At 39.2% G+C, this 14,909-nt stretch overlaps 1 protein-coding gene across 2 annotated transcripts in view; it reads right to left on the bottom strand.

The window, feature by feature from the left end:
- MLLT3 (MLLT3 super elongation complex subunit) overlaps positions 1-14,909 on the bottom strand; it is a 275,250-nt gene that overhangs the window by 61,523 nt on the left and 198,818 nt on the right. For both annotated transcript variants that reach the window (XM_069574117.1, XM_069574118.1), the window contains exon 5: positions 9,569-10,276. In XM_069574117.1, coding sequence (XP_069430218.1) covers positions 9,569-10,276 — 708 coding nt within the window. The remainder of the gene's footprint in view (positions 1-9,568; positions 10,277-14,909) is intronic.

Below are 14,909 nucleotides of genomic sequence, written 5' to 3' on the forward strand. Positions count from 1 at the left end.
AGGTCCCTGGATGTTTCTTTGCACATCCCTCAGTTCTGACTGTGCATGCCAAACCCACCCATGAAGACAACCTGTCACCTCCTGAAGGCTGCTGGTAGAGCCCAAACAAATGGATAGGTCAAAGAAACAGGATTCATAAATGGAATAAGAAATACGGTATCCAAGGCTTTCATCGAAACACGCACACACACACACACACACACACACACACACGAGACTTCCCTGGTGGTGCATTGGTTAAGTTTCTGCACTTCCACGGCAGGAGGGATCCCAGATTGGGGAACTAAAATCACCCATGCCAACCAGAGTTGGCCAACACACAAGTAAACACAAAAGTCTTTCACAACAATGATACCAATTTCATGAAGCACATCTCTGCAGTCACAATATGAATTCCTGGAACAGGAAGATTTGCCTCACCCCTGAATCCTCTTGAGTGCATCCTCTACCAAGTAGGATCAAATTCTGGCTCTACTTTAAACACGGTGATGTTGGGCAAGTTTCTTAATCTTTGAGCCTCAGTTTCCCCATCTGTAAGACGGGAATAATGAGTCTTTCACAGAGTTGTTTTGAGAGTTAAGTGAGTAAAAACAAGCGAAGTACTTAGAAGGGTGACTGGCACATAGAAAGCACTGAAGGAAAGTTTAGCTACAAATATCAGGCATCCTGATGACATGGTAAAGCTAGCTGTGCAAATACCATGTTGAGACACATCCTTGACTTTGTGTCTAGATGGCAGATGGGACAATGACATAAAAATCACGGGCCCTAGGATAAGAAACAAGAATGCAGTGAACAGGCAAAGCAGCTTCCTTGAAGGAGGCTCACGAAATTTACTGGGAGAAAGAAAATTCAATACAAGCAAGTGAAAATGGTGAGGGCTGGCAATTCTTGATGACAACCAACTCTTCAATGATAGGGCCCCCTGTCTGTTCATGACCCTCAGCTACCTAAGGGCTTCTAAGGAATAATTTAACTTAAAAACTGAAAATCCATTTGGGCATGGTATAGCACCCAAACAAGGAAGAGAAGGAGCCTCTTAGTTTTTTAATATATCCGGTTTAATTGTTTCAAATCCTTTTTGGAATAAGTGAGGAATGTGGCTGAACAAAGGACCAGAGGACTGGCTAGGCTGCGTCTCCTCCATCTGATCACGATGAGCACAGACAGCAGGCACCAACCAACCAAGCATTAGGAAACAGGTCAGGTGCAATGTCTCCTGGCATCGGACAAAGTTACCTTTCTGGCAAGGATGTGAAAGAATGTTCCACCCCAGGGCTACATCTACAGAGGAGAAGTACATGCCTTCAGGTACTGTTTATTTCCAGTTATAATATGCAGAGAATAGGAGTCCAGAACAAGAGAACACCCCCCTCCCCAGAGGGTCAGGGCAGCCCTTTAATGAATGGCCTCTCCAGCTGCTCACTCACCATCCTTACAGACTTTACAGCTCTTGCATGTGCTGGAATTACAAGTCATTAAAAAGCCACTTTGAAAGCACAATAAAGACCTTCTTCTCTGACTGCCACAGCGTTCCATCACATAAAAACCTGAGGCCAGTGCTTCAACAGCAGGACATTTACTGCCAGCTCCAGACAGTGTAAGCAGGGCAGGGGACAGGGCGGGGCCAGAGGAAATGAGGCACCACAAAAGCGGGGGTTGGGGGGGAGTGCAGGGAGGAGAGTTTCTTTTTCCTTCTTCCTTTTTTTCTTTCCAAAGAAACTTTCTGCTAAGCTGGTTTGAAGTCTTTACTCTGTATCTGAACCACCAACCACCCTCGGGGAAAACCCACTCCATCTGATGAGATTTCATTGTTCTTTGTCAAGATTTTATCTAAGAAAACACTGGTAAGCCAAACTATCAAGATATGATTAAAATTTCATTTCTCACACTGCCAAATATAGTCTGCCCATTTACAAGGAAACATAATGAAAACTTTTAACTTCTGTACTTTTAAATTACGATTAAATCTCTACAAAGCAAGATTTTAAAAAAAGTGAAGGCAATGATAAGGAAATTACTACCATAACTGAATCTGAGCATAAATGGTTATTTCAATTTTCTTTTACTGTCTTTCCCTCTTTTCTGCTATGAATACCAAACTTCCTCATATCACAAAACAACATCAACTCAATGAACTTCCCTTTAGAAGCAGTTGCTAAGTCACTTCAGTTGTGTCCGACTCTGTGCGACCCCATAGATGGCAGCCCACCAGGCTTCCCCGTCCCTGGGATTCTCCAGGCAAGAACACTGGAGTGGGTTGCCATTTCCTCCTCCAATGCATGAAAGTGAAAAGGGAAAGTAAAGTCGCTCAGTCGTGTCCGACTCTTAGCGACCCCATGGACTGCAGCCTACCAGGCTCCTGTGTCCATGGGATTTTCCAGGCAAGAGTATTGGAGTGGGGTGCCATTGCCTTCTCTGTTAGATGCAGAGTTACATGAAAAAGAAAAATTAGGGAACTACAGTTAAAGGATTTGTTTTTATTCTAAATTAAAGTTTCAACAGGTTAATGAAAAACAGAATTACAAGCTTTTAGTTGACCCAGATACACTTGGATCCTTACCCTTTCTTGTTTGCTAGTTAGTGTCAGTTACTAGTAAGAACAATCACTTGTTACAAGTAACTGTTATGGCTACAAAAAGATGAATTCTTCAACCAAGAACAGCTTTACTCTAATGGAATTACCTAAATTCTTAAATGCAAAATATTCTTAATGCTGACATTTACATACACAACAAAAACAGGGCCTTATCTTGTTTTCAGTCTTTGCTAAATGTTCACCCACTATGAAAACAGTCCTCCTGCCTCTCTCCCCACCCTCCCAGCTTCCACCTCCCAAATTCTGCAAAGGAAAATTATTGATGGACTTTTATGTGACAATATTAGGTTTCTTTATAAAATGAGAAGCATTTCAGGAATTTCAAATCCTATTTAAAAATTACTCTTTCAGTCATATTAATAGTAATCCAAAGATAAATCATGTCTTAGGATGTCTTCTTTTAATAGTAATAGCAATAAAACAAAAAATCTACCAAGTGCCTACCAATCCAGTACTAGGTAAGCCCTAGCCCTTTATTTCATTTAATTAAAAAGCTAAAAAGATCCTGGGAAACTTTGGCTTAACTTTTGATTTAATACTGAGATTTCCTGTCCTGTGTTTTTCCAGTTACCATATTACACGTGCATATCACTATCAAGGCCATATACCTCCTCAACGCAAAATCCAGGGCAAAGTGACATACATTTCAAGTGCTTTTTCCCCTTTAAAACATTTAACTCACACTTGAAAAAGTACACTAGAATTCTAAAGTATTACTGAATATAAAAATATCTCCTTCAAAGCTATAGGTACTAAGGACTGCCAGAAGCCAAATCATGGAACAATAGCTCATAACATTTTTTGGTTAGTGTGTTAAGTGCTTTACCTAAATTGACTATTTTCACAATAATCCTGAAAAGTAAAGGCAATATCTCTCTTTCACAAAAATAAAAATGAAAGAAAAGAAAATTAGAAATATAGAAGGTCAAATTATTTGCCCAAGATTACTGGTAGAGCTGGGATTCAAAACACAGCTTATCTGACTCACAAATTTAGAGAACAAACTCATAGTTGCCAGAGGGAAAGAATAGTGGGGAGGGATAGTTAGGGAGTTTGGGATGGATGTGTGCACAGCCCTATATTTAAAATGAATAATCAACAAGGACCTACTGCATGGCACAGGGAACTCTGCCCAATGTTATGTGGCAGCCTAGTGGAGAGGAGTTTGGGGGAGAATAGATACATGTACATACATATATGGCTTGAGCCCTTTTACTGTCTACCCGAAACTATCACAACATTGTTAATTGGGTATGCTGCTGCTGCTAAGTCACTTCAGTCGTGTCAGACTCTGTGCGACCCCAGAGACAGCAGCCCACCAGGTTCCCCCATCCCTGGGATTCTCCAGGCAAGAACACTGGAGTGGGTTGCCATTTCCTTCTCCAATGCATGAAAGTGAAAAGGGAAAGTGAAGTCGCTCAGTCGTGTCCGACTCCTAGCAACCTCATGGACTGCAGCCTACTATACAAAAATAAAAGTTTATTAAACAAACAACAACAGCCTGTCTGACACCAGAGTACAGACTCTTAATTACTTGATTACTACCTCCCTACCCACATGCACATCAACAAATAAATGGTTCCTCAAAAATCATACAGGCATATAAACCAAGGATGCACTTCTTTTTTCTCTACTCATTAAATATAAAGTATATAAAAATCAGGGACTTTTCTGGTGGTCTGGTGGTTAAGAATCTGCCTTGTAATGCAGGGGACATGAGTTCAGTCTCTGGTAGGGGAACTAAGATCCCACATGCCGTAGAGCAATTAAGCCCTCAAAATGCAAACTTCTGAGTGCATGCCACAAGTGCAGAGCCTGTGCTCTGCAACAGAAGACCTCATGTGTCTCCGCTAAGACCCAATACAGCCAAATAAATAAATAAGTAAATATTTTTAAAAAACCAAAGTATATAAAAATCATAACCAAGAAACATACAAAGAGAATCAAATGAAGAAACATACGAATCAACAATCTAAGCTTCCTAATCCATCTTAACAGCATTGATTTTTATTTTTTATATAAAACCCAAATCTAACTTAATTATGGAAACGCCTTTTTTAAAAAATCTTCCTTTTAATTCTAACTATCCTGTGCCAAGGCAAGATACTTTCTTCACAGACATACCAGGTGAATCATCTTTTTCCCCTGGCCCTTCCCAATTCCTCATACTTGGTTCAATTTCTTTTGGTGTCCTTCTACTGTGCCTAAAGTCCATGATCTCTGCCTGCCATGTGTAAAATTACCCTCTACCCGTCCCTCCACCAATGAACATAAATCTGACTGATGTTCAAATAATGAAGCCAGAAAGGTCCGCAGACAGATCAGGTCTTCGGATCCTACTTACTGAGATGCAGACAGGCTCACCACCAGGACAATGGGAATGGTGTCCTTGAAGGTGGGTCTGTCCCAAGCTATCCAATCAATTGTTTGCCAAGGGAGGCTGGGGGTAGCTTAGAGCTCTCCATTACAATTGCTTCCTGTTCCTTTGGTCTTAACCACAGAAGGGTCACCAGGTAGCAGAAAGGCCAAACACAAGCTACCTTAACCAGTGGAGAAAGGGAATTTCAGCCCTCTTTTATCCTCCTTTGCAAACATAGTCTTTTGGACCCTGGCTTACGTGAAACAACTTTTAGTCCATTTTTTTCTGTTCTACCACCTATATGTAGAATATTAAACCAAGAGCAGCAACGATAAAAGCACAACTAGAAAACCAATAAGGAAAGTACAGTTGTTGATTTTACACCCAAATAACCCCAAAATGAAGCACAGCAAAGGCTAGCAGAGTTTTGCCAAGAGAGGGCACTGGTCATAGCAAACACCCTCTTCCAACAACACAAGAGACAACTCTACACATGGATATCACCAGTTGGCCAATACCAAAATCAGATTATATTCTTTACAGCTGAGGATGGAGAAGCTCTATACAGTCAGCAAAAACAAGACTGGGAGCTGACAGTGGCTCAGATCATGAACTCCTTATTGCCAAATTCAAACTTCAATTGACAAAATTAGGGAAAACCACTAGACCATTCAGGTATGACCTAAATCAAATCCCTTCAATTATACAGCAGAAGTGACGGATTCAAGGGATTAGATTTGATAGACACAGTGCCTGAAGAACTATGGACAGAGGTTCGTAACATTGTACAGGAGAAGGTGATCAAAACCATCCCCAAGAAAAAGAAATGCAAAAAGGCAAAATGGCTGTCTGAGGAGGCCTTACAAATAGCTGAGAAAAGAAGAGAAGTGAAAGGCAAAGGAGAAAGGAAAGATATATCCATCTGAATGCAGAGTTCCAAAGAATAGCAAGGAGAGATAAGAAAGCCTTCCTCAGTGATCAATGCATAGAAATAGAGGGAAACAATAGAATGGGAAAGACTAGCGATCTCTTCAAGAAAATTAGACACACCAAGGGAACATCTCAAGCAAGCAAGAGAGTTCCAGAAAAACATCTACTTCTGCTTTATTGACTATGCCAAAATCTTTGACTGTGTGAATCGCAACAAACTGTGGAAAATTCTGAGAGATAGGAATATCAGACTACCTTAACCTGCCTTCTGAGAAATCTGTATGCAGGTCAAGAAGCAACAGTTAGAACTGGACATGGAACAATGGACTGGTTCTAAATTGGGAAAGGAGTATGTCAAGGCTATATATTGTCACCCTGCTTATTTAACTTATATGCAGAGTACATCATGTGAAATGCCAAGCTGGATGAAGCACAAGCTGGAATCAATATTGCCGGGAGAAATATCAATAACCTCAGATATGCAGATGAAACCACTCTATTTTTAGTATATGTGCCGCCGAAGCGAGCACCAGATGACACCACCTTTATAGCAGAAAGCAAAGAGGAACTAAAGAGCCTCGTGATGAAAGTGAAAGAGGAGAGTGAAAATGTTGGCTTAAAACCCAACTTTCAGAGAACGAGGATCATGGCATCTGGTCCCATCACTTCATGGCAAATAGGTGGGGAAACAATGGAAACAGTGACCGATTTTATTTCCTTGGGCTCCAAAATCACTGCAGATGGTGACTGCAGCCATGAAATTAAAAGATGCTTGTTCCTTGGAAGAATAGCTATGACAAACCTAGGCAGATATTAAAAAGCAGAGACATTACTTTGCCAACAAGGGTCCATGTAGTTAAAGCTTTTCCAGTAGTCATGTATGGATGTGAGAGCTGGACCATAAAAAAGCTGAGCATGGAAGAATTGATCCTTTTAACTGGGTTGTTGGGGAAGACTCTTGAGAGTCCCTTGGACTGCAAGGAGATCAAACTAGTCAATCCTTAAGGAAATCAGTTCTGAATATTAATTGGAAGGACTGATGCTGAAGCTGAAATTCCAATACTTTGGCCACCTGATGCAAAGAACTGACTCACTGGAAAAGAACCTGATGCTGGGAAAGATCGAAGGCAGGAGGGGAAGGGGACAACAGAGAATGAGACGGTTGGCTAGCATCACGGACTGAATGGACATGAGTTTGAGCAAACTCCAGGAGTTGGTGATAGACAGGGAAGTCTGGCATGTTGCAGTCCTTGGGCTTGCAAAAAGTTGGACACAACTGAGCAACTCAACTGAATACCCAAACATCTTTCAAGGCTTTCCTTGTATGAGATGCAAACTACTACAAAAACCCGTTACGATTGATGGATAGGTGGCTCTAATATGTCATGAACCATCTTAAAAATTTCCTATCTACCAAACAGAATTACAACTCGAACTCTTCATTCCAGAAGGTTTTTCAAGATATTGCTTTGGATAAATTTATCAAGTTGAACATGAAATTTAGGAAAAGTTGTATCTTAAAAATTACATATGAAAGGTGGGGGGAGCAAGAATCAAACAAAACTAAGAATACACAGAGTTAGAGGAAGATCATTTGTGAAAACTTCATGTAGAAAGCTCATTCACTGGTGCTTTATGGGGACTTCCCTGGTGGTCCAGTGGTTAAGATCTGCCTTCCAATGCAGGGGACACAGGCACAATCCCTGGCAGGAGACTAAAAACCCACATCCTGCAGGGCAACTAAGCCCAAGTGGCAACTACTGAGCCTGTGCTCTAGAGCCCGAAAGCTGCTTCTACTGAAGCCCGAGAGCCACAACCATGATTCAATGCAACCAAATAACACAGGATTTTTTTAAAAATGGTGTTTTATTAATGTTATTTGGTCTTCTCACAAATCAGCAAATATTCAAGAAAGGTGCATTTCAAAATTTTGTGATGACCTACTACTGTAAGAAATATACACACAGTCCCTAAAATAAAAATTTCACAAACCATTACTTACCCATACTAGTTACAATATATTCTTGTTTCCTTTTTTAATGCTAGTGATGACATACTAAATTGATTTCATGGCTCACTAGTAAATCACAAACCACAACTGGAAAACCTCTGTCCTAGAAGAACTACAATGGGACAGAATACAGAGAGACAAAGTTGCTAAACTTGATGATCTTGATAGACTGGTCACACCCCAACAGCATCAGTGAACATTTCAGAGTGACTTGAGATAAAAGTCAAACATACCAAAAAACTTCTGTACTGAGAGCAAGTTTTGAATTAAGAGGAGAGGAATAAAGTAAAGGAGGAAAAATAAATGCTTGTGAAATCCACTGCTTTCATCTCCACTTCACAAATGATCACTTTAAGGCCTTTACCAAACACTGCCAACAGATTACCCCATCTCCAGTGTTTATATGCTGCTCTGCCCATAATCTTATTTAAAATTTTGACATGAGCTCAAAATACTCTACAGAAAGTAGGGAGGGAGGAGGTGGTCTCTTGATTTGATGCCACGTCCTAAGCCTGGCTGCCTTTCTACCCAGACCAGTGCAAACGGAGAATCTGCTAAGGCCTCCTAGCCCTTGTCAGTAGGAACTTTAGTGTAGCCTGTCTATGTAACAGAAACAGAAGTATTCTAAAATGATCGGCGATGTTTAGCCAGAAGTCCTCCCTGACCAGTGTTTAGAAATACTGACAATTCAAAGAGATTAGTGGGACCAATCATGACTGTAAGTAACAGCAGAAGACCAAAGTTAGAGAAAAGTGGGAAGTGAGGAAGAGATAACTTCATAGTAAATCATGTTCATTCTCCAGAAACAGAAAAGAATCGCTAATAGTACTGTCACTAGAAACGCAGGATCTCCGACAATGGAAGGCGGTGAGAATAGGTAACCTGAAATTCCTTTCCAACTCTAAGAAATCTGTAATTGTAAGTTTAAGTCTTAACATCAAACAATATTTGGGGGGATTATTAGACGGCCAGATATTCTTTAAGTAACACACAAAAGATAATACTGCCCGTCAGCAAACACTGTAATGAAGATTATACACTCCTCCCCTTTCCAAATGGGCAGTTATATTATGGGAGGAAAAATTAAATATTTCATCTTGAAAATACTATTATCTGGTTTCATGACACACATATACATCAAAATGTATCAAATCACACATTTAAAATATAGTTATAAAAACTGTGCCTCAATAAAAGTACTAAAAAAATGCTATTGCCAATCTTTAGTCTATGTAAACAAACTACATAATTCTACAACAAAAAGATCAACAGTGTAACTGTACCCTAATATTTTATTTTTAAAATCTACTTTCTGATGTATTCTCGTTTCATTGCATTCTTCTCACTTTCTAAAATCTGCAGTCACTGAAAAGCACAGCAACTAAGTTCTGATGAGCATCTAGATTTTTCAGCTGCTATTCAAATGACCCATTATTAAACTGTGGAATATATCTTTCCTTAAAGAACTTAAATCATAGCCTACACATCTGCAGATTCCTTAATGATTTCATTTCCTTCTTTCCATTGGTCAAGGAAATTCATCTCTAGGCCATGTCTCTTTTCTTGCTACCATTTTATGGTGCAACTGTCATTTTTCTTCCTCCATCTTTATCCTGAAGCTATTGAAAAATTAACAAGGGAAAGGAGAAAAAACAAGCAGACTACTCACATCAGACTTAGAGGACATATTCTCTTCCACGTCAGAATCATTGGGATCCACAATATCATCAAATGGTGGTAAAGTTGATTTCTTCTTCTCTGATGCCTCACTTTCAATTTTGACCTTTCCCATCTTGACATGAGATTTATCTTTTATCTGTTTTTTATCAGCAGAACAAGTGAGTATCAGTGGTGGTGCGCTAGAAAAACTTTTAAATAAAGCCTCTGAGCTACTCTTTTTCCTTTTTTTGGCTGAGAGTTCTTCAGAATCTGAAATAGGGGGTCTTTTACTAGGAGCCTTCTTATCTTGCTGTCCACTGGTGATCGTGAGTAAGTTACTGTCGGGTTTTGGCTCTTTTGACATGGGTTTCGGTTCCTTGAAGGCCATCTTAGGAACGATTTTTTCTTCTTTCAGTGGTTTATTTTCTTTGGGTTTCTTAGAGGATTCTTTGGAAGATTTGGTGTGATCCCTGGAAGGTTCTTTGAAGGCACTTTTATGTTCTCTGGAGTCTTTAGAAGGTTTTTCCTTGTGCTCCTTCATTAATTTGTGAGGCTTGGAAAAACTGGTGCTGCTGCTGCTGCTGCTGCTGCTGCTACTGCTGCTGCTGCTGCTGCTGCTGCTACTGCTGCTGCTGCTGCTGCTACTGCTGCTGCTGCTGCTGCTGCTACAACTGCTGCTGCTGCTGCTGCTGCTGGTATGGATACTCCTGTTAGGATCCTGCAGAAAGGTGGGAAGAAAAGCAAACTCTCAAAATGAAACGTCAATGAAGGATAAACGCCAGTCCTCTTGCACTCCAGCTCCTCAAAATGATCCTCTGTTGAGTGCTCCCAAGTGCATTTTAATAGAACCCGACAAGCACCATAGAACAGGTGGGGAGTAGGGCATGCAAGCGACAGTGAGTGCGGGCAACCGTGATCGAGGAATTTAATGAGGCAAGTTGTTTTCTCAATCATGACAAGCATGGCGTTCTGAACATTTCAATTCAACAAATGTTCGCTTGATGCTTGTCCTAGAAGAGACAAAGCTGGGTACCACATGGCCCCCACTCTTAATAACCATGACACATCCATGATGAAGAGCTAGCTGTTTTGGAGCAACCTGTAAAGGGCTGTGACGGCAAAAAGAAGAGAGGGAATTAATTCTGCTGGGGGATGGAGAGAATAAAAAGTCAGAGATTTGTGGAGAATCAACACCTCAGTTAGGTCCTCAAGGATAAGCAGGTAATTTCTGGAAATATAAGAATGAAAAGGTACATGGAGGCCATGGATTATAATCAACTAAAACAGATTATATTTAGGGAGTGGCGTGCAACTACAGCAAAGATTGAAAAGGAGGCTGGAAAAAACAGCCAAGGGTCACATGCTGAGGTAGATAATATTAACTTTTAATAACTTTTTAATATGAAGAATCACAAGACCTCAAAAAGAAATAAAATAATTCTCAATTTTAGATAAAGAGCAATTTTTTTCTAACCAACCTTCTTCAGTTAAGGAATATGTCTCCCACCCACTTAGCAACAACAACAAAACCAAAAAAAAAAGGGGGGGGGGAGGGAAATAAAAATCTAAAAGAACAAAGATTTTGGGCTTCTTGTTCAAGATGGAGGAGTAGAAAGACGTGTACTTATCACCTCCTGTGAGAGCACCAAAATCACAACTAGCTGTTGAATAACCTTTGGCAGGAGAACGCTGGAACTCACCAAGAAAAGATACCCACATCCGAAGACAAAGAAGAAGCTACAATGAGGGGGTAGAAGGGGCACAATGATGATAAAATCAAATCCCACACCTGCCGGGTGGGTGACCCACAAACTGGAGAACAATAATACCAAGGAAGTTCTCCCACTGTTGTGAAGGTTCTGAACTCCACATCTGGCTTCCCAGACTAGGGATCCTACAAAGACACTGGGAATCCCTAGGGAATCTGCCCTTGCAGGTCAGAGGGATTTGATTATAGGAATTCCATAAGACTGGAGGAAACAGAGTCCAGTCTTGGAGGACACAAACAAAATCTTGTGCACACCAGGACCCAGAGGAAAGGAGCAGAGCCCCCACAGGAGACTGAATCAAAACTACCTGTTGGAGGGTCTCTAGTGGAGGTGTGATTGGCCGGGGTTCACCACAAAGACAGGGGCCCTGGCAGCAGCAGTCCTGGGGGAAGTCCTGTACTTCCCCCTTGGTGTAAACCCTCTTGGAGTTCACAGTTAACCCTACCATACAGCCCACAGGCCCCAGGGCTGGGTCGCCCCAGACTGAACAGTGCAATCCCATCCATCAGCAGATAACTGGATTAAAGCTTTACTGAGAAAGATCCTGCCCACCAGAGCAAGACCCAGTTTTTCCCATCATCAATCCCTCTCATCCAGATGCCTACACAAGCCTCTTAGTCTCCTCCATCAGAGGGCAGACAGAAGAAACAAGAAGAACCACAATCCCACAGCAGCTAGAACAAAAACCACATTACAGAAAGTTAATCAGAATGAAAAAGCAGATAGTTATGCCCCAGATAAAGGGACAAGATCAAACTCCAGGAAAACAACTAAATGAACTGGAGATAGGCAACCTTCCAGAAAAATAATTCAGAATAATGAACAGTGAAGTGATTTAGGATATCACTAAAGTGATTTAGGGATAGTGAAGATGATTTAGGATCTCGGGAAAACAATGGAAAAGATGCAAGAAATGTTTACCAAAGACCTGCAAGAACTAAAGAACAAACAGAGATGAATAATACACCAGAAGGAATCCACAACAGAATAACTGAGGCAGAAGAACAGATAAATGACCTGGAGGACGGGATGGGGAAATCACCGCTACAGGACAAAGCATAGACAAAGAGAAAAACAAACAAAAAAATGAAATAGCCTAAGGGACCTCTGAGACAACATTAAATGCACCAATATTCACATTATAGGGGTTCCAGAAGGAAGAGAAAGAGTAAGGACCTGAGAAAATATTTGAAGAGATAATATCTGAAAGCTTCCCTAACATGGGAAAGGAAACAGTCAACCAAGTCCAGTAAGCACAGAGAGTCCCAGGCAGGATAAACCCAAGAAGGAACACACCAAGACACACAGTAATCAAACTGACAAAAATTAAAGACAAAGATAAATTATTAAAAGCAACAAGGGAAAAATGACAAATGACATGCAAGGGAATTCTCATCAGGTTATCAGCTGATTTCTGATTTGTAGAAACTCTACAAACCAGAAGGGAACGGCATGATATATTTAAAGTGATGAAAGGGAAAAAACTACAACCAAGAATACTCTACCCAGCAAGATTCTCCTTCTTATTTGATGGAGAAATCAAAAGCTTTCCAGCCAAGCAAAAGTTAAGAGAATTCAGCACTACTAAACGTTTTACAATGAATGCTAAAGGAAATTCTCTAAGCAGGAAACACAAGACAAGGAAGAGACCAACAGGAAATAAATCCAGAACAATTAAGAAAATGGTAATAGGATCATACATATCAATAATTACCTTAAATATAAATGGATTAACTGCACCAACCCAAAGACACAGACTTGGCTGTGGAAATGAAAACATGTATATTTCTGCACTTCTACTTACCACATCACTCTGCTTGACCCCCCCAAATCATATGTAACTATTTTATATTGTTAGGCTAATCATGTTCCCGTCATGGTTGACAAATGTAATTATCAATTTTTTGGTCTGACTATTGATTGTGAAAACTGATAAACATCTTTTACCATTGTGATTATGTAACTATTACTCATTTAATACCACTGCATCTTGATTGGTCAATGGAAAAATAATAGAATTCTATTTCATCAAAACTACCATTTACTAGAAAAACCTGTAATCACTTTTTAAAATCCAGATGCATATCAGAATTATCTTGGAAAATTTGAAAAATACAAATGCCCATGTATTGCTTTTTTTCTCCAAAGCTCCAGATGTTTCTAATGAGCAGCCACGTTTAAAAACAACTGGACTATATGATGATCTTTTACTTTTATCTAGTTTGTCTCACTTTTTTTAGTTCATATTCAGTGCCCCCATTTAATTTAGTTTATGTTTTCCAATTTCTCCATCTCTTTCTTTTTTTTCTTTTTTGATATTCTTTCTCAGGCCTTTATCAGCATTGTAGAAAAGCTTTTCTATACATATATATAAATAATATGCATAATATATATATTTTAGAAAACCTATGAACTTTTTTGCCTAACTAAAAATTTATGACATTTTGATCCATTTGTTTGATAGTATGAATACAATGCTAGATTTCTAATTTTAAAAATAGATAGGCAACAAGCAACAAAGGTTTACTGTATAACACAGTGAACTATAGTCAATATCTCATAATAACCTATAATGAAAAATAATATATGTGTATATGTATAACTGAATCAATCTTGCTGTACACCTGAAACACTGTAAGTCAACTATACTTCCAAGCAAAATAATAAATAAAAGAACAAAGATTTCACCTAATGGTCATCAAATGGACTGAAAATTTTCCAGCAATTACTACTGTATAATCATGAGGAAAGAATTAATCTCTATTTCATTTTAAATGTTACCAATATTTTTATTCATATAAATACCTCAGAATGTAAAACCTATAAATAAGCTTTCTATCTAGGAACACAATCTGAGTTCATACTTACCAGTTTCTGAACCTCTATCATGAATAGTAAGAAGAAGAAACAGAAGAAAATAAAGTAGATTTTTGCATCTGGACATGCAAAAATCCAGACCAATACTAAAAGACAAGCTCTTTCCTGGTTACTTCCACCTCCTAACAGAACCACAGGCAATAAATGCCCAGGTTTTCAACTAGAACCTATTATTATCTTTCACCTGTAACTTACCCACTGAAGTCTAACGATATGTAAACCAATCTTATATTCCTTAAATACCTAGCAGGACCCAGGAAAGACCAGTAGTCAAAGACTTATGCTTTTCATGAAAATGAACAATCTACCAATTGGGTCTATACAAGAAAAAAAAAAAACACAAAACCAAAAGCAGACTACACAAATATATATAGATCAGCTTCATAAAGCCATATCCCAAATGAAAAATTATTGTTTTACAATACTGGAATATATATTTTTCCTATTACAAAAGGTTGTATCTTATTTGCTCAACAACAAAATGACATATACCAATCATTCCATTTGTTATTCTCAAGTGAGCATTTGATTTAAAAATTATAAAATGAATGAAGTTACTAAGCAAAGACATGCTTTTATCCATTAAAGTAGATAGTTCCTTATAAAATATTTTAATCTGAGATTTTAAAGCAGAACACTAAAGACAGTACATATTCATATTACTGAAAGGACGTTATTTTATAAATTCTATTGTAAGACATTTCC

This window comes from Ovis canadensis, chromosome 2 (genome assembly GCF_042477335.2).
Source record: "Ovis canadensis isolate MfBH-ARS-UI-01 breed Bighorn chromosome 2, ARS-UI_OviCan_v2, whole genome shotgun sequence".
Lineage (NCBI taxonomy): Eukaryota > Metazoa > Chordata > Mammalia > Artiodactyla > Bovidae > Ovis > Ovis canadensis.